Source organism: Dama dama, chromosome 3 (genome assembly GCF_033118175.1).
Source record: "Dama dama isolate Ldn47 chromosome 3, ASM3311817v1, whole genome shotgun sequence".
Taxonomy (NCBI): Eukaryota; Metazoa; Chordata; class Mammalia; order Artiodactyla; family Cervidae; genus Dama; species Dama dama.
In genome coordinates, this window is record NC_083683.1 from 62,886,288 (window position 1) to 62,903,476 (window position 17,189).

At 41.8% G+C, this 17,189-nt stretch overlaps 1 protein-coding gene across 3 annotated transcripts in view; it reads right to left on the reverse strand.

The window, feature by feature from the left end:
* HMGA2 (high mobility group AT-hook 2) overlaps positions 1–16,186 on the reverse strand; it is a 145,291-nt gene extending 129,105 nt beyond the window's left edge. For all 3 annotated transcript variants that reach the window (XM_061130672.1, XM_061130681.1, XM_061130690.1), the window contains exons 1-3: positions 15,583–16,186; positions 12,897–12,983; positions 2,495–2,545 (exon numbers count right to left, since the gene is read on the reverse strand). In XM_061130672.1, the coding sequence (XP_060986655.1) occupies positions 2,495–2,545; positions 12,897–12,983; positions 15,583–15,693 (249 nt within the window). In that variant the 5' untranslated portion in view covers positions 15,694–16,186. The remainder of the gene's footprint in view (positions 1–2,494; positions 2,546–12,896; positions 12,984–15,582) is intronic.
* Between the last annotated feature and the right edge of the window lie 1,003 nt (positions 16,187–17,189).

Sequence of the window (17,189 nt, forward strand, 5' to 3'; positions counted from 1 at the left end):
AAAATAAAAAAAAGGCCTTGCTTGCAGCTTTCTCCTCACTGGGGAGAACATGCTCTCTGGAAGTCCAGAGTGCATGTTAGAAGATTGACTACCTACCCTGAGACCACGAAGGTGGAAAGGCTATGTGTATGGATGCTCCAGAGGACATTCTCAGATGCATCCAGACTTTAAGCCAATTCTGCAAAAGCACCAGCCCTGTGAGTGAAGATACTTCCAGATTCTACCCCAAGCATGAAAGGTAACTCCCCACACACACATCTGGAGTCTCTTGAGTCCTCCCAGCTGAAGCCCCAGACATCCTGAATCAGAAACAAGCTTTTCTATTTCTGTTGTGCCCTATCCATGTTCCTGACACAAAGAATCCATGAGGTTTTTTTGTGTTTTTTTTTTCCTTTCTACATTATTAAGTTTTGGGGTGGTTGATGAAACAGTAATAGGTAACTGGAACCATATGTCTAACAAGAGAGGTAATAAACCCACTGGTTATGGAGCCCACACCTGGAATATGATACTAAGTTCTGGGTGACATATTACAAAAGACAAAGAAAACAAGCATACTCAAAGGAGAAGAAGAATGTTTCTTTATGGGGAAGAGCTAAAGGCTTGGAGATATTCAAACCAGAAAAGAGAACAAAGAGTATATATGTTAATTGCCTTCAACTATCTGAAGAGCTATCACAAGTAAAAGTAACAACAATTACTCTGGATATTTCCAGGGAGGGAGGCCTAGGAACAGTGAATGAAAGTTACAGGGAGTCAGATGGAAGTATTTTCTACTGTCCAGAGCTTTCCAGGAAAGAAGAGGCAGCCTTAAGAGGACATGAGTTTCCTAACATGAAAAGTAATCAAGCAGAGTCTAGATGATCACCACCTGGTGGGTTGGTTTGGAGAGAATTCATTTCTGGACCAGAAGGTTTTGAATGAAACGCTCTTATTTAAGTTTACCCTGCAACACGGAGATGTTTTTAATCTAAAGATCATCCCCATTTCCTTGTGCTAAGAAATCTAATCCTAATACATGTTGAGCAGAGGGGGAAAAAAATACAAGAAGATGAATAAACTGAATGAAAGGCAATACCAAAGTATAAATAGAAAGGGATGCAGAATTCTTGATGGGAGAGGAACGGCGAACTAACAGGAAAATGCAATCCAGCAGAGCAGCAAAGGAACTTTGGAAAAAGATGAAGCATGAAGACGGAACCACGGAAGAGAGAATGGGAAGGCTAAAGATCCCATCATAGATGATCCTGGGTAGGGAAGATGCCGTCATCTTTCTTGAGAAATGGTTTTATTCGTTTTGAGACTTCTCTCCTCTGTAACTGGGAAAGACAGACCAGAAGAGCAAGGTAATGTAGCAGTATAAATAACAAGCTCCAAGTGGTAAAATCAGCAAAGCCATCCCATGTGGCTTAGCCAGTAAAGAATCTGCCTGCTAATGCAGGAGACATGATTTCAATCCCTGGGTCAGGAAGAGAGTTGCCATTTAGATGACATCACTCCCAGCAAGGGCTTCCCTGGCGGCTCAACAGTAAAGAATAGGCCTGTAACGCAGGAGACCTGGGTTTGATCTAAAATCCCATGAACAGAGAAGCCCGGCGAGTTACAATCCATGGAGTCGCAAACAGTTGAACACAACTTAGCGATTGAGCATGCACTTTCAGCCATCAGTGATTTTCTGACCTCAAAAAGATACAGGATCTGTGTGCCTATGCAGTCAAGTAAGCTTGCATGGAAGCCATTGTCAGTATGTAAAAATGACCACTAACGGAAGCAAGAAAAACTGGAGATTACAACCTGGTTTCCTAACAAAGGCAATGTGAAAAGGAAAACACAAACCACCTAGAAAATGAGATATGTGCAAAGCCAAGTCATCCAGGAAATAGTAACAATAAGAAATGAAAAGAAAGAGGTAAAAAGTTATCTCATACACACATTTCATCTGAATTTTATCACCATTTGTAATCAACTTCCAACATTTCATAATACCCTTTAACCTTAGTTACTCAACCCAGGGAACAAGTCATCTCATTGTTACCGTATTTGAAGGAAGAGTGGAGACTCTTTTCATGTTGATAAGAGGTAGAAAAAGGAGACACTCCCAGGAAAGAAAAGTGTTTTGAGTAAACTCCTAGAGCCTGAGGGTAAGGAATGGTGGTAATTTGTCCCTTGCCTTAACCCTTTCAAAGATTCATCAAACCAGAAGTTAGAAATTAATGTAATTGATAAAATGAAATTTACTGTACAATGCAGGGACCTCAAATCTGGTGCTCTGTGACAACCTAGAGGGGTGGGATGGGATGGGAGGTGGGAGGGAGCTTCAGGAGGGAGGGAACATATATATAGATAAGTTTGAGTCATGTTATGGTAGAAATCAACACAGTATTATAAAGCAATTATCCTCCAGTTGAAAATAAATAAATTAACAACAACAACAAAAAGAACCCAGAAATTTTTCATTACAAAAAAAGAACACAAATTTTATCTTATTACTCACCCATTTCCTAGGTCTGCCTCTTGGCCGTTTTTCTCCAGTGGCTTCTGCTTTCTGCAAAATGAAAAAGGAAGTCATATCGTTTCCTACCTGACATTTCTTGTAAGTGCTGCAGCAAGGACCCATTCCAAGTAGAATGTTCTGGTTTGCACATGAGTTACTGACATTGTTTTTACAGTCTCAGTCTTCTTGAAGGCTCATCTTCATTTTTCATTCCATGATGCAAAGAGAGATCTAGGCAACCCTCACCCTAATAAGACTCTCCTGGAATGATCTCTGAAATGCATGAAAATGCTTTTAAAAAGCCATTTTGCAGTAGTTCCCTGGTGGTCTAGTGGTTGGGATTCCAGGCTTTCACTGCCTGGGCCTGGGTTCAATCCCTGGTTAAGACAGAAGAAGAGAACAGGAGAACAAGAATAGAACAAGGTAGGGATCCCATAAGCCACATGGTGCAGCCAAAAACAAACAAAAAGCCGTTTTATCCTTTTTTCTGTATGTAATAAAAAAAGGAATTCCCACATATCTATAACTATGTAAAGTAAGATTTTAAAAAAATGTTTTTTAAATGATTTTCTTTCTATAGCAAAACTAAAATTATGAAAAGTAGCACTATATATTACTGTACAATTTACAAAGTACTTCTACATTACAAAGTACATTGTTAATCAAAAGCAAATCTAAATGTGAGTGAAAATATACAGGCTTCCAAATCAAAGAAACAAATATTAGCACATCTCTACACAGTTCATTTCCTATTTTTTGCCTCAAACAATCACCTATCAGTTCACCCAAAGCAGAGAAAGCAAAATAAGCTGGCAGAAATCATCAATGTTTATCTCTGAGATAGAAACTAGGGATGCTAAAAATAATAATTAATAAAAAATGTATATTACTAACAATTTCATACTCAACACAGACCTGACATGAATCTATTTCTAACTACCTTGAGAGTTTGTTTCATTGCTTTACTTCACAGAAGAGTTTTCTGGTATCACAGTTATTTCTTCCCTTTTGAGTAAGATTTTAATACTATAAAGTAATTTCTCTGTTCATCACCCCTACTGTAATCCCGAAATTCACCCACACACACCCGTCATACACTCCTTCTATAAAAATATGTTTATAATTTTCATTTCCAGAGTAAAAAAAACTTAGTATATACTCTTCTCTGTATGAGAATCTTCTCAAGGCTCTATAAACACAAAAATAGAGGTAACCTGAGCCAGGATAACTTGTTTTACATTTTACTTCCGTTACCTGAGTTAGCAGACAGTAAGTATTTGGTACAACAATACTACAATTTTTTATTGTATCATATCTGTCTACACTGTCAGATGACTCTCTCTTCAATCTGCCTGGTAAAAACAGATGGAGGTAGATGACAGATACAAAGATACACAGGTACATAGGCAAAGTAAGACTTTTACATCATAAGATTTTTCACCAAATCTTCTTGGGCTGGCATCAATCTAACAGGTTCCGTGAATTAACGGAAAATTCATATGATTATAATGTTAGTGCATGTTTATCAAGTATTTAAAGTACCCTAGGCGCTGGGCCAAGTCATTCGCATGTGTTACTTTAATCTTTACAGCAGCTGCACAGGCAGCTATTGCTATTTCTCTTCTTTTGCAATGAGCAATTAAGTCTTAAATAGACAAGGTGAATAACCCAGTCTGCACATATAGCTGTTAAATGGCAGCCCTGGGATCTGAACCCAGTTCTGCTGGACTCTAAAGTCCAGACTCTTATTCTCCTAACAATGCTACCTTCCCTTAGTAGTCACGTATTTGCTACTATAAAAAGACATCTTAGTTAACTGAAATTGTCACTGATTCAGCTCCAGCTAAGCACCAGATCTGGGCACTCTGCATCACTATAGTAGGGGTTACTACTTTGAACGGTTCCACAAAGGAATCACTTCTTGTCAGGGATGGGTAGCCTTGTCTTACCTTCAGTCAGAAGGGCATGAGTTAAGTGCAAACTACAAGTGCCCAGCAAATCATACCTTCTTCCTGAGTGTTGTCTCCGAGAGGGAGGGAGGAACACAGACTCCGCTCTGGAAAGCTAAGACTCAAATCTCTGCCCTGCCATGCTGGCTTTATGACTTTGGGCAGGTCCCTGAAAACCTTAATTTGGGTTCAGGTGTGAAATGGAGATAATGCCTCCAGTGAGAGGAGGTGCTCAATAAACGTTCTTTCACTCCTAATGTGATGGAACTCTTAAAGGGAAAATTTCCCTTCAAGTTAGTCCAATCTCACAGAAGGTTCAGTCAATGCAAATATTCCATTACACCCATCTGTCACCTTAAGAATGAAGCTTTTAAGAAACCCTCTGGTTGGTACATTGTGAGTTATAGGAGCACAAAATTCCCTAATACAGAAGCAGTGTCTGATTTAATCTTTAGGAGCCACTGTAAGATTGCACAGTTTACTCAGTAGTAAATTATACAAACATGGAAGATAGAAATCCTTTTTAATGAGCCTGGGGATGGTAGGTGGGGTTGAGAGCACGAGTCTGCTTGAGATCTTAAAGGCTAATGGTGCTTCTATGCTAGGCTTTTCTGTATGGTGGTTATGCTCCCAGATCCATGATGTGATCTGGGTGTATCTAAAATCTGTTGAAGAGGGTTGTTTTCTAAAAGGGTTTCACTACATTTCAGAGTTAGAGAAAGCAAATCTCTCATAGAGCGAGAAAGCCGAGCAGAGGAGAAGACTTTAAACCGAGCTTCCCATTTACAAAAAGTCTCTTCAAAAATAAAATTTGCACCATTAACTGAAGGGCAAAGTATCCTGATTATCACTTGGACTTGTTAAAAGTGAAGTTGCTCCTTGGTCTTGGGGCCAGTATTACATGTAAGCTGAAACCCTCTTCTGAGACGAAATCTAGAAGCAGCACATTAGCTGTGCTGTGTGGTGGCGATCTGGGAGGTTTTCATTGTTCCTTAAAACCCACATTATTTAATCATTCTGATCAAACTTCACAAAGCCTGTAAAACCAGTTAGGATTTTCATTTGTAAACCAGCATAGATCCAGGAATTTTACATATTGGAAAACACTGGCTTTAACTTTTTTTTCCGTGTTTAATGCTCTTCAGGATATTATTTTTCAATAGAAAACAAACAAAACATTTCGGAGGCCTGTTTTGTTTTTAATACATCAACATATGCAATACTGTGGAAGTGTATATTTGGTTTTCCTTTGCCAGACTGGAATTTGGTTCCACGCTACAAACCCATGTATAATTCAGACAATAAGCTACTCTAAATGCTTAACTGCTTATCTCAGGGTGGGTGAGTAGGGAGAGAGGGTGGGGATCGGGCATTTGTAAGAACTGAATTTCAGACTATTATCAGCACCCTTACACTAATATTTGCAACTATAATAGTTTAGAAACATTATTCCCTCCTGACTTGTCTTCATTCATATTTTTGCCTTTTCAAAGAAGTTCAGATTCAGAATTGTAGATGCATGAGGGTTGGGAAGAATGTTAAGTAGGAAATGTCATTATGTCTGCCCCTAAGAAATTCTGGTATTCCAGGCTCTTAAATGTATTAGCACTAAAAAATTAATTAAGAAAGGAAACTCACCTAGCAAATAGAACTCTGGAACTTGCAAAGAGTGCTTAGCATTAGTGTATAAGATGCTCTCACTACATATTTATTGCATGAAGGAAGGATGTAAAGTAACTCTGGTATTTCTATCACCTGTGTGTCTTCTTTCCCTCTTGCCATCAGAATTCTACAGCTTGGTAGGGCTTTAGAAGACATTTCATCGAGCCCCTTCATTTAACAAATAAAAAAACTTCTGGATGTGCCCTGATCTTCAAAGGCACAGCCTTCTGGTTTACTTGGAGGCCAGAAATTTGTGAGGATGGGCTTCAGTGGGCCCATACTTCCAATCCCTTTTATAAGCTTGTATAGAACTTCCCAGCAAAGGCTTCTCAAAACCTAACTTCCAACCTATGTTTCTGGTTACTGGAGAAAACATAATCTACCTTGTAGCAAATATTTTACAAGATATTTGACAGCACATAATATGGAATGATCATAAGTTTTAGAATTAGATTTGAACTCAAATCCAGATGCTCCCATTTACGACAGCTGAACATCAGACATATCACAGTTTACATCTCTGAATCAGTTTTCTCATTTGTGAAATGAAGACCACAATGCCTACATCAGAAGATTAACAGAGCTGAGGTATAGGTAAGGTAAGGCTGATAAAAGTTAAAGCACCAGGCAGAAAAGTACCAGTTGCTCAGTCGTGTCCAACTCTGCGACCCTGTGGACTGTAGCTGCCAGGCTCCTCTATCCATGGGATTCTCCAGGCAAGAATACTAGAGTGGGTGAACCAATGTAATTTCTTAATTCCCTCCATATTTTAAAATGTTACTCTTAAAAAGACTACCTCCCTGGGACTTCCCTGGGGGTCCAGTTTTAAGACTCTGTGCTGCAACTGCAGGGGGCACAGGTTCGATTTTTGGTGAGGAACTAAGATCAAGATCTCACACACCCAAATGAAAGGCCAAAAAAGTAGAAAACAACAACAAAAAACCACCCTCCCAATTCTGTAAGTTTCCAAAGTAATGTGTGATTTTCTGAGCATTGTCTTACTTATATAGGGCAGCTATTACTAACCCCCTAACTGGGCGATTAAGCAATCTATCCATGTGTTTATAAGTGGTGGAATTGAGACCCCATCTGCTTTCAAGGCAATAAAAGGTCTGTTCTTCTGGGAGACAGTCCCATATAAAGCAGCCAAGGGGAAATGTAGGGCTTTCCCGGTGGCTCAGACGGTAAAGAATCTGCAATGCAGGAGGACCCAGGTTCGATCCCTGGGGGAAATTAAATAAAAAAAAACAACCACCAGTAACTTCCAGGGTGGAAATCAAATGAGTAGTTAAGACTAAAATATTTCCGAGTTTCCTATAAAGACATAGGCAAAAGCTGAGACTGGGAACCAAGTGCATTATCTACTTCTGACTTCTGGGTCAAATTTAGATCGCTATTAATCTTTTTGTTATTCTAAATGCTCACAGCATACTGTGATAATGCATGGAAGTCAGAATGCCCCATTCAGTCAGCGAGTCTATACACAAACACACAAAAGAGCTAGAAAAACTATCAGCTTAGTAGTACCCTGCTTTGTTTTCATGTATTTTTACATATATATGTATATATGACTAAGACCCACAGACTTAAGAGCAAATGGAACCACCTAAAAAAGTATAGAAAGTCACATTTATTTCTTTGAGTGGTTCTAGTGTAATCAATGTGCTGTGGTCATCAAAATCCACTGGACTAACTGTCACACTAAATGATAAATAATTCTCACTTAACCTTTATGCTAATCTCGTTCGATGAGTTTCCAAACTGTACGTGCAACCATTTTTAGCCTTAAAAAAAAATTACAATCTTTCCATCAGTACAGATTTTCGAAGAGGAAATAAAAGTGAATTCTATCATCCATTGTAGTTCATGCTCATTTTCCCCAAGGAAGCCCTTGTTGTCAACTCCCATGTCATTATTTACACATGCCTGTCTTCACTCATACAAATACAAAACTAAAGCCAAGGCCAAAATGACAGGAAAAGCTATTTTCAAAGTTTAGGATTCTCCTCTTTAAACGGTTCTTTCTTCCTCTTTTGTAATCAGAGAAATCAATAGCAACTATATGAGAGTTCACAGGGGTGACCTTCCAAGCAAACTGTTCCTCACGTTATCCTGGAGGAAAAAAAATGGCTGTGACTGCTCCTTGCTGAATCAATTAGAAGATGCCATTCAGCAATGTTCAGTAGATTAAAGCAATATAGAATAATAAAGCAGCAGCCTAAAATGGAATCTGTTCTCCATTTACCTTTTTCTCCTGGTTGGCAGAACAAAAACTCAGAGCTGAAAATTTCAGAATTAAGGATAGTAAAATTCATTGTTCCACCCTTGTGCCAAGCTATATGGCTCTCAGGTGAGTTCTGGAAACTGCAGAAAGTCAGGTAACAAGATAAGATAGGTCTGAATGATTTAACTAACATAAAATGCTCTTCAGCACCCTTCTAGTCTTTAAAAAGAACTGAAAAGGAAACAGAATACCAATCTGGAGTGTTCTCTTGAGCAAAATGATCTGTTGAGACCTTGAGATAAAAATGAGCCAGAGTTGGAGGTCAGTCAAAGTAATGAGAGGCTTTCGATGAAAAAGTTCAAAATGATAACTGCCAAAGAAAGAGATTTCTGGGTCCCCTAAAGTAAAGTGACTTCAGAAAATAACTCAAATGCATTTGAGTCTTCCATATTTGGATCATAATCTACGATGATTCAAAGGCATCATGAAAGAGAATTTACTGATACATCAAGGTTCCGTCCTCTCTGGCAAAGTGAAGTGAAAAAAAGGAGTCAACTGTTTAGGTAAAACAGCCCAAAATACCAAGATAATGGAGACCACAACTGGGCTTTATGTAATTCCACCTGACTGGACTCATCTGTATCCTTGAGCCCTGAGTCCTAGTGGAAACTGCTTGCCTATAAAAACACAGAAAAATTCAAATTAAATCATATCAGAAACAAACATAGAAGCTATAGGCTGGAATTGTATGACAACTTCCAATACCATCTTTCCCTGACTTACCTATAATGATACTTTTGGTTCCTGTCTTCAGTTGGACCTACTATATCCTGCAAAAAAATCATGCCCTCACTCAGCATCTATGCTTGAACATTTGTCAAGCATAGATGAGGAAACCTCATTCTTTCCTCCTAAAATATCTGCGCATAGTCTTACTAATCATTTGTGAAAAATCAATCACTTTTCGAGGAAGGAACATAATTAGAAAAGGAACAATTTCTTTATTTCTTTAGAGTATCCAATTCACATCAGGTTTTCTTTGTATAGGCAAATGGAAAATATAAATCAAGTGTTTGTCTGAATACATTATTTGAAGTACACTTTACCTAGACCCTATTTTCATTTTGTGCTTTTTTCTCTTCACTACACCTAAGGAAGTTCATTTTCCCCAAGGAATGTCAGGAATGTCTATGATATGAAGGAAGGCTATCTCACACCTGAGATATATTTTATGTGCAGTTCTTTCAATTAAATTTAATTCAATCTCAGAAATTTTTTTTTCCTAAAGGTACCTGAAAGACAATTGGCTTGAGACTTACAGATGACTTTGACTTCTAAGAAAACCGCCCCCCCCCCGCAGTGTTCTTTTATGATTAAAAAGCCACAACAAAAACCCTAAAGTCAAGGAGATCATATCGTTCTACTTTCCAAACATGAGAAATATGAAAATACAAAGTATTTTCATCCAGCACTAACAGAAGAGGAAAACAAAATAAAACAAAAAGGAAATTAAGAGGCAACTGGTCACAGCTATATCTCAAACTAACACATAAATACAAGGCTCGAGACACACACACATGCATACTCACACGAATAAATTATTTATTCAGGAAAACATTAACTTCTGATCTTTTATTAAGACAACAATATGACTCTGGTTCAGGGATGAATTTTGAGCACTCAAACTGGTACTCTTGGGAATAACTAGAATTTCTACATAATGGTTATCCATGAGAACTTGTCATAATGGACTAGAAGCAAAGTCAAGAATAGTTACATTCTCTTCCAAAAGTTCCAAGCATAACAAATTGTGTATTCATGATTGTTTGTTTTTTGTATTACACAAATCAATTTTATATTGAATATGGCCCAAAATTAAAGTGATAGCTAATTGAGTAGTCCTCCACTTGGTCTTGCAACTTTCCGCATGCATTGTCAAGTTTCACATTGCTAATTTTCCAACAAGCAGTTTTGTTTTCAAATGCCCCAAGGCCAGTTACTGAGTCCAAACACAAACTTTGTAAGTAAAGAAATTTCGAGCAGCAAGAAAATTTAAACATACAGCATCATCAGGATCCCAGGGTACACTGCATCTTCTCTAATTTTAGAGCTCTGTTCTCTTATATACTTACCAGTTTTTGTTATATATTTTCCCTTATGATGAGCCTTGGTTTGCAGGAGAATTCCCAATTTATTAATCACAGAAGACTTCTCATCCCTACCCTGGTCAGTCTAGCAGGGTATGTTTATCTTACATGATATGAACAATGTAACTTTTTTTTTAAAAAAATTGCTTTTCAAAGTCCTAACAAAAATACGTTTTGTTAGAATACAATATATGTTTGACAAAAAATATGTTTGATAATCATGTTTATATAAGGTAAAAGCAAACTCAATAAATACTGATCTGAAACTGAAAATACCTTAAGTTTACTCATGCCATGAATAATTCATCAATGTCATTCATTATTTTGTGAAGTATTATCTTTTCCAAATGAAGCGTAATTTATAAAACTGAAGAACTATAACAGTCATGTTCTGAGCGAAAATATTTATTCAGTTTTATTAGAAAAGGAACTTTTATAACAGAAGTGTGTGAAATAATTTTGTCTGGAAGAATGAAAGATTTCAGAGAAAACTTTCCTTGGGAAAAAGAAAGCCTACTTCTGGTTTGGAAGTTGTAATGTTATATGCATACACATGAAGAATTATCAGAAAGATGAGTAGCCTAAGGGTCATTTATAAACACCTATCACCAAAGTAACTAAAAATAAGTTACACCTTACTTGGGAAGAGACCAACTTTCTGTTATTTTGCTTTAGGTGGTAAATTAGGCACAAGTCTCAGTTTTCCTTTTGTCAATACAAGATTTTGTTAGTCAGTGGCAAACTTTTCAAAATGAAGAAAAGTGATAGAAGCATATCTTTACTCATTCAGAAAATGTAATACAGTAAAATCTGAGAGATAATTTTCCTTTTTTTGTATTAAATTTTAAATAATTTATTTATGATGAGATTTACAGATTTTTTTCCTGGCAAATGTTATAGTGATGCATTTTTCAGGGCAATTACATCATAGTTTAAATGTCTGTCAGCTAGCTACCAAGATATTCCTTTGCCATTCCATTAGAGTCAAATTAAGATAAAATTAACTTCTGCAACAACAACAAAAAAACTTCTTTGGTAAATTAGCCCTTTTTATTTAATTTAATAAAGCAGGTAAAAAAAAAAAAAACAAAGTATTCATGTTAGTAATACCAGATTACATATTGTCACTTCTAAATGACAAGATAATTTAGAACTACTTCAAAGTGTATTGATTAAATATGATTAAATCTTCACTCTGAGAAGCAATTATATATAAGTATATTAGAAATCTGCTCTTTCAACTCTGTTCAAGACTTAAAACAGACAAGAACTCACAGTTGCTCCTGTTATATGTATCCCTGGTTGCTATGGTAGTTTACAACACTGAAAACTATCAAATATAATATGGTTAGTGCTCACAGTCATAGAGAAAACCACACAAAACATTAATTTCCCAAAGATGAGCATATAGTTATTAACAAATAATGTACATGGTAGACTCAAATCTACTGTAAAGACACATCAAAATTGACTTCTGAATTTTGAACCTTTGTTTTTAATGAGTATACAAACCTACAAATAAAATACAGAACTGTTTTTCTGATTTATTTGTAAAGCTTAAAAATTTATGATTTTTGTCTTCACCTTCCCTTCCCTGTGTATGCACTGATCCTGAGATATTTCTTCTTTGCGAGTTCAAATACCACCAAACATGAAGTTTTTAAACTGCAATTTAAAATTTATAAAGAAAAACACTGGAAGTTACACTTGGTTGGGTTCTATTCTGCCCCAAAATGTACAATAAATGAGTCAAACATTTGTTTTAAAAATTTCTCATTGTCCTATTCAGAACATTTCTGTATCACCTGATATGGAAAGGCTTTTGAGAGACGATGATATATTATATTGCAGGTTGATGGCAAACAAGCAAAATACTTTATCAGCACATTTAAAGCTGTAAAATTCGTGAATTTCCCCCCCAGAATCCTATAATTGAATTTACTTCTAATTATCATCTATTTGGCAAAGTCCTTAACTTTAAGAGTGGGATTTGGTTTTCCAGTAATCATGTAAATAAGCACAAAGTAAATTAATCTTTATTATTTTTTAAGGAAATTGCAAAAACTTCACCGCCAAACAAAATCTATACTTTTTTTTTTTTTAACTATTTCACAACTGGTGCAAATCTTTTTTTTTTTTGGTGCAAAATCTTATTTGTTTGTTCTCCACTCCCCTGCCTCCCCCTCCCATCTCCGTTTTAAGTTTCTTATTATTTGGTGATTGTTTAAAAACAACCCCAAGCAGCTTCATGAACTTTTTATGCTAAGTATATGCTTGGAAATATCACCAATAGTAAATGTAGGAAATGAGTCTTGGGTTACCCACTTGGGAGAAATCCTTAGGTGTGGATCTAGAATGGGAAAATTACAGGGAGGTTCCTGTGGGCGTTGAGAAAGTTGGGAGGACTTAAGAAATCTCACCTTTTGAGCTGCTTTGGAGGGACTCTTGTTTTTGCTGCCTTTGGGTCTTCCCCTTGGTCTCTTAGGAGAGGGCTCACCGGTTGGCTCCTAGTTTCGAGGGAAAAAAAAAATGCTTTTGTGGCAAGAATGTCTGAAAGAAATTGACCCTGACTCTATAGATATATTTTCTGCCTGTGCTGCTCAACAGAACTGTTGGAACACATTCAGTTCAAGCACAAATGGATGATGCTGGTACAGAGTTTACAGAAAGGGGAAATAACTATACTTTTAATCCAGGGATTAAAAGAGGAAATTCTACTTTGCATATGAAAACTAGATTCTATTTCAACCAGAGAAAGGTAACAAAGACTGACAAGGTTGCATGTTCCAGAAAGTTATACATCCTTAAAGTGCAAAATATGCAAGGCTGTGTATTTGGCAACTCAGAGAAATAATAAGCATTTTACACAAATACTACTCTCCACTGTACTACCATTTTAAACAACAGAAATATGAAGCTAACATCATAAATATTTCAACAATCTCCCATATTGAAAAGGTGGCTTTTGATCATTCTGTATATCTGCATTGTAAGTCAATGATGACTCAATCAACACATTGAGTGAAATATTGGAGCAATTATCCAACTTCTTCAACTTAAAATAACTCCATTCCTCCTAAAATTTCCAAATAATTAGGGTAACTCCGTTGGGGAAGGCTTTGCTAGAATTATCTAGATAATTGCTTCAATTCTTCACTTCCCTTTGGAGATGTAGGCATGGTCTCCAGTCTACATTTAAATATCTTTTGATAAAAATGAGCATTTTTTTCAAAAATTTCTTTTGGGAAAACCCTTCTGGGGGTGGACCGAAGGAAACTAAAAGGGGTGGGGGGGGGTGGTAGTGAGGAGGAATGCAAGTGTCTGGGAAGGAGAAATTGAAACTATCAATAGGTTTAGCAAAACTTTAAATGGCTTCTATGCCAAGTAGTAAATACTCAAGTGGTTAAGAGAATGCGATGATTAATATTCCAGATCCTAAATATTTATCCAGTGAATCATCAATTTACATTTCATTCAGATTCGGTGATTAAATGAGACTAATTAGCTTAAAATGCATTAAAGTCTTCAATGAAAATTCGCATCCTATTTAGACAATCTGGGAAAGGTTTCCTGCAAGCTTCTGTGGGACCACTAGCGCCAGTGGGCACATCCGGAGAAACATCGGAGACACATTTTTCTTTCTTTGTGAACTCCGCCTTAAACTCAAAGGTAAAACCTTCAATCACCTCCAGACCCCGCTGCAATTTTACTCGGATTATTTTTCGGAGGTGGGGGGCAATTAGAGTTTGAGAAAGCTGTGTGGCGGGTGGGAAACAAGGGCGGGGGGAAGGGCAGTGACTTCCTGGGAGGTGTAAAATAGGATCCTAACGCGGTGTAAAGTGTCGCTCGGGCAGAGCGGGAAAACTCTGGGGCCTCTAGACTGGCTTGTTTCCTTTGATGATTTCAAAAAGGTACAACAGCTTTTCTAAAACGCACTGGCAAGCAAACATTGTTCGGTTTCCCCACCTTGCTCTAGGTAGCTTTGGGACTCTAGGATTATTTTCTACCCGGCCTGTTTGCCCTGAAAGAAGCGCTTTAAAGCTAAAGAACGTAGAAGTAGTTTTAAAGCCCGCGGAAGCGGAGTTTAAATGTTCTCAATAGACAAGTCCCGCTCGAGCCCTACCCGCGAAAGCTTGGAAATTGCCGCGAACAAAACCCCTCCGCCCTAGGCGCTGCGCGCAACTCTGCAAGCGCCGGCTGCACGCTTAATTGGTTGCATCCGCAGACAAAACCCTCCACTCGGCGGGGTCCCGGGCGCCCCTCGATCGTCCGCTCCCAGCCCCCAGCCACTAATTCTGCAGGGGTACATTTAATGCCTGCAGCGCTGAGGCGCGGGATCCGGAGGCAAAAGGGGGACTGGGCGCCTGGCGAGGAAGTGACCCTAGCTACCGTGCACCCTCTTGGACACTACTTTCCACTGCGCCCTTAGCCAAACAGTTAATCCCGTCCCGCGGAGACGCAGGATCTCCTGCAGCCCCTTTCCTGGGACACCTCAGCAGCGGCGGCCGCAGATCGGACGCCGCGCCGCATTTAAAGAGCCCGAACAGAACCGGGCGGGCCCACGAGTTCTTTGTCGGGAGGGCGCGAGTCTCAGGCCACCGAGAACTTGGCGAGGGCGCCAAGGGGGCGGCTGCGGCGCGCCGGTTCCCGGCCGGCGAGCAGTCCGGGTTGGCGGGAGAAAGAGCCTCCGGCCCCCAAGACTTCAGCCCCTCCAACCCTGACCCGCCAGAGGACCCCTGCCTCCTGGGCCACTGTAAAGCGAGTAGGAAAGTGCTTGGCGAGTCCCGGTTTGTCGGACCCGGCCGTTTCCCGTCACCAGGAGACAACGCGCCACTCGGGCCCGGCACAATAGCGAAAGTCCGAGGACGCTTCGCCCGACCCCACCTCCTGCCCGCAACCCGGCCGCCCGCCGCGGCTCCCAGCTCCCGGCCCGGAGGGGAGCGGGGCTCAGCCGCGCACTCGCGCCGCGGGCGCCGCAGCCCGCCCCCGCGGCGGCGTGCGGCGGCCGCGGCGCCGGGACTCCCGCGCTAGGGTGGCCGCGCGTCGCGGGGCCCGCGCGGAGGTAGCGGAGGTGGGCTGCTGCCCGCACCCCGCCCGCGTACTGACTTGCTGCTGCTTCCTGGGTCGGCCGCGTCCTCTCTTCTGAGGCGCCGGGGCGGCAGGTTGTCCCTGGGCTGAAGTGGACGGCTGCCCGGCGCCTTCACCGCGTGCGCTCATCCTGCGTCCCGCCGCCGCTCCCGCTGCCGCCGCCGCTCCTAACGCCGCCGCAGCCGCTTCGCCTCTGCCGCCCCGGATCAGCCCGGCACCTTTCGGGAGATGGCGAGGTAGGGCTGGAGAGTGAGGCGGGGTGGGCGAGAGCTGGCGTGCGGCGAGGGTTGCTGCTGCTTAGGCTGCCGCCGCTGCCACCATCAACACCGGACGTCCAGCGGCTGCCAAAAAGAGAGAAGAGGGGAGGAGGAGGAGGAGGGAAGGAGGCGCTGCTGGTGGCGGCGGCAGCGGTGGGTGGGTGCCGGAGGTGGAGGTGGAGGTAGTGAGTGGAGGAGGAAAGCGAAGGAGAAGGAAAAGAGGAGTTGAAGTCGGGAGGCTCCCCTCTCCGTTTGGGATCAGAAGTTGCGGTCACCGGGAGCACTTCGGAAGCGGCTTGGAAAGGGAAGAGACTTGGAGTGAATTGTGTCCCTTGAAATGTTAGGCGGGGAAAGAATTCCTCCTCCTCTCCCCCCCCCCCCCCCCCCCCCCCCCCCCGCTCCGCGCTCGCAGAGCAAGAAAGAGAAAGAGAGAGAAAACAAATAGCGCCTTGGGCAGTCGGAAAGCGAAGGGAGGATGGGGCGATTCTGCGGGGATCCGGTCGGGCACTGGGCGCAGGCAGGGCACGGAGCGGTGGGTGGCACCGTTCCTTCTCGGGTGGCGGGAGCGGGCGGCAGCGGCACCGGAGAGTCGGAGGGGGACGGGCTGATTGCTTCTGCGTCCTGCACCAAGCGCGCGCTGCCCAGGCTGGAAGTTTTCTGAGTTTCTACCCCAGGATTCGAGCGGGCTGAGTGTGTGTGTGTGTGCTTGGGGAGGGGGCGGCGAGATGGGGGGAGTGCCCACCTCTAACCGTGGGCGGATGAAGGGGAGGGGGCTGCGCTGGAGGAAAAGTATGAGGAGGAGGGAGGCCAGGCAGACCGCCGAGCCAAGGCGCCTGGCCGCGGGCCAGAGGCAGTGTTCGAAATACAACTGCCTCCGCGGCGGCGGCGCCCGGGTGCCACCCGGAGCCCCGCTCACGTGCTCCCGCCTCACGGCGGGGTTAAAGGGACAGGCCGGGAATCCCGGGCCGGCTCGCCGCTGGCCTAGCCCCGCCCGCCGCCCGAGGTCGTTCCTGGGCGGCTGTCCTAGAAAGGCGCGGGAATGTGGCTGCCCCGGAGCCGCGTTTAGGGGCTTGGCCTTTACCTGCACCTCCACGATGCGGAGCCAGCACTCGGCAGGAAGCGTCTGGCTGCACGCGCGCGGAGTTCTAGTTTCCTGGGAGTGGGGATCAAATGAAGGGGAGTAGGAACAGGCCCCCGCAGCCCTGCTCTGCGTCGGAATGCCCTCCTCGCAGATTGCACGACCCATCCAGAACGCGCGCGCGCGTACACACACACACACACACACACACACACTTGCTCGCAGATCCACACACGTGCACTTAGATACACGTGCACACTCCTACAGACACATGCAGACATAAATACATG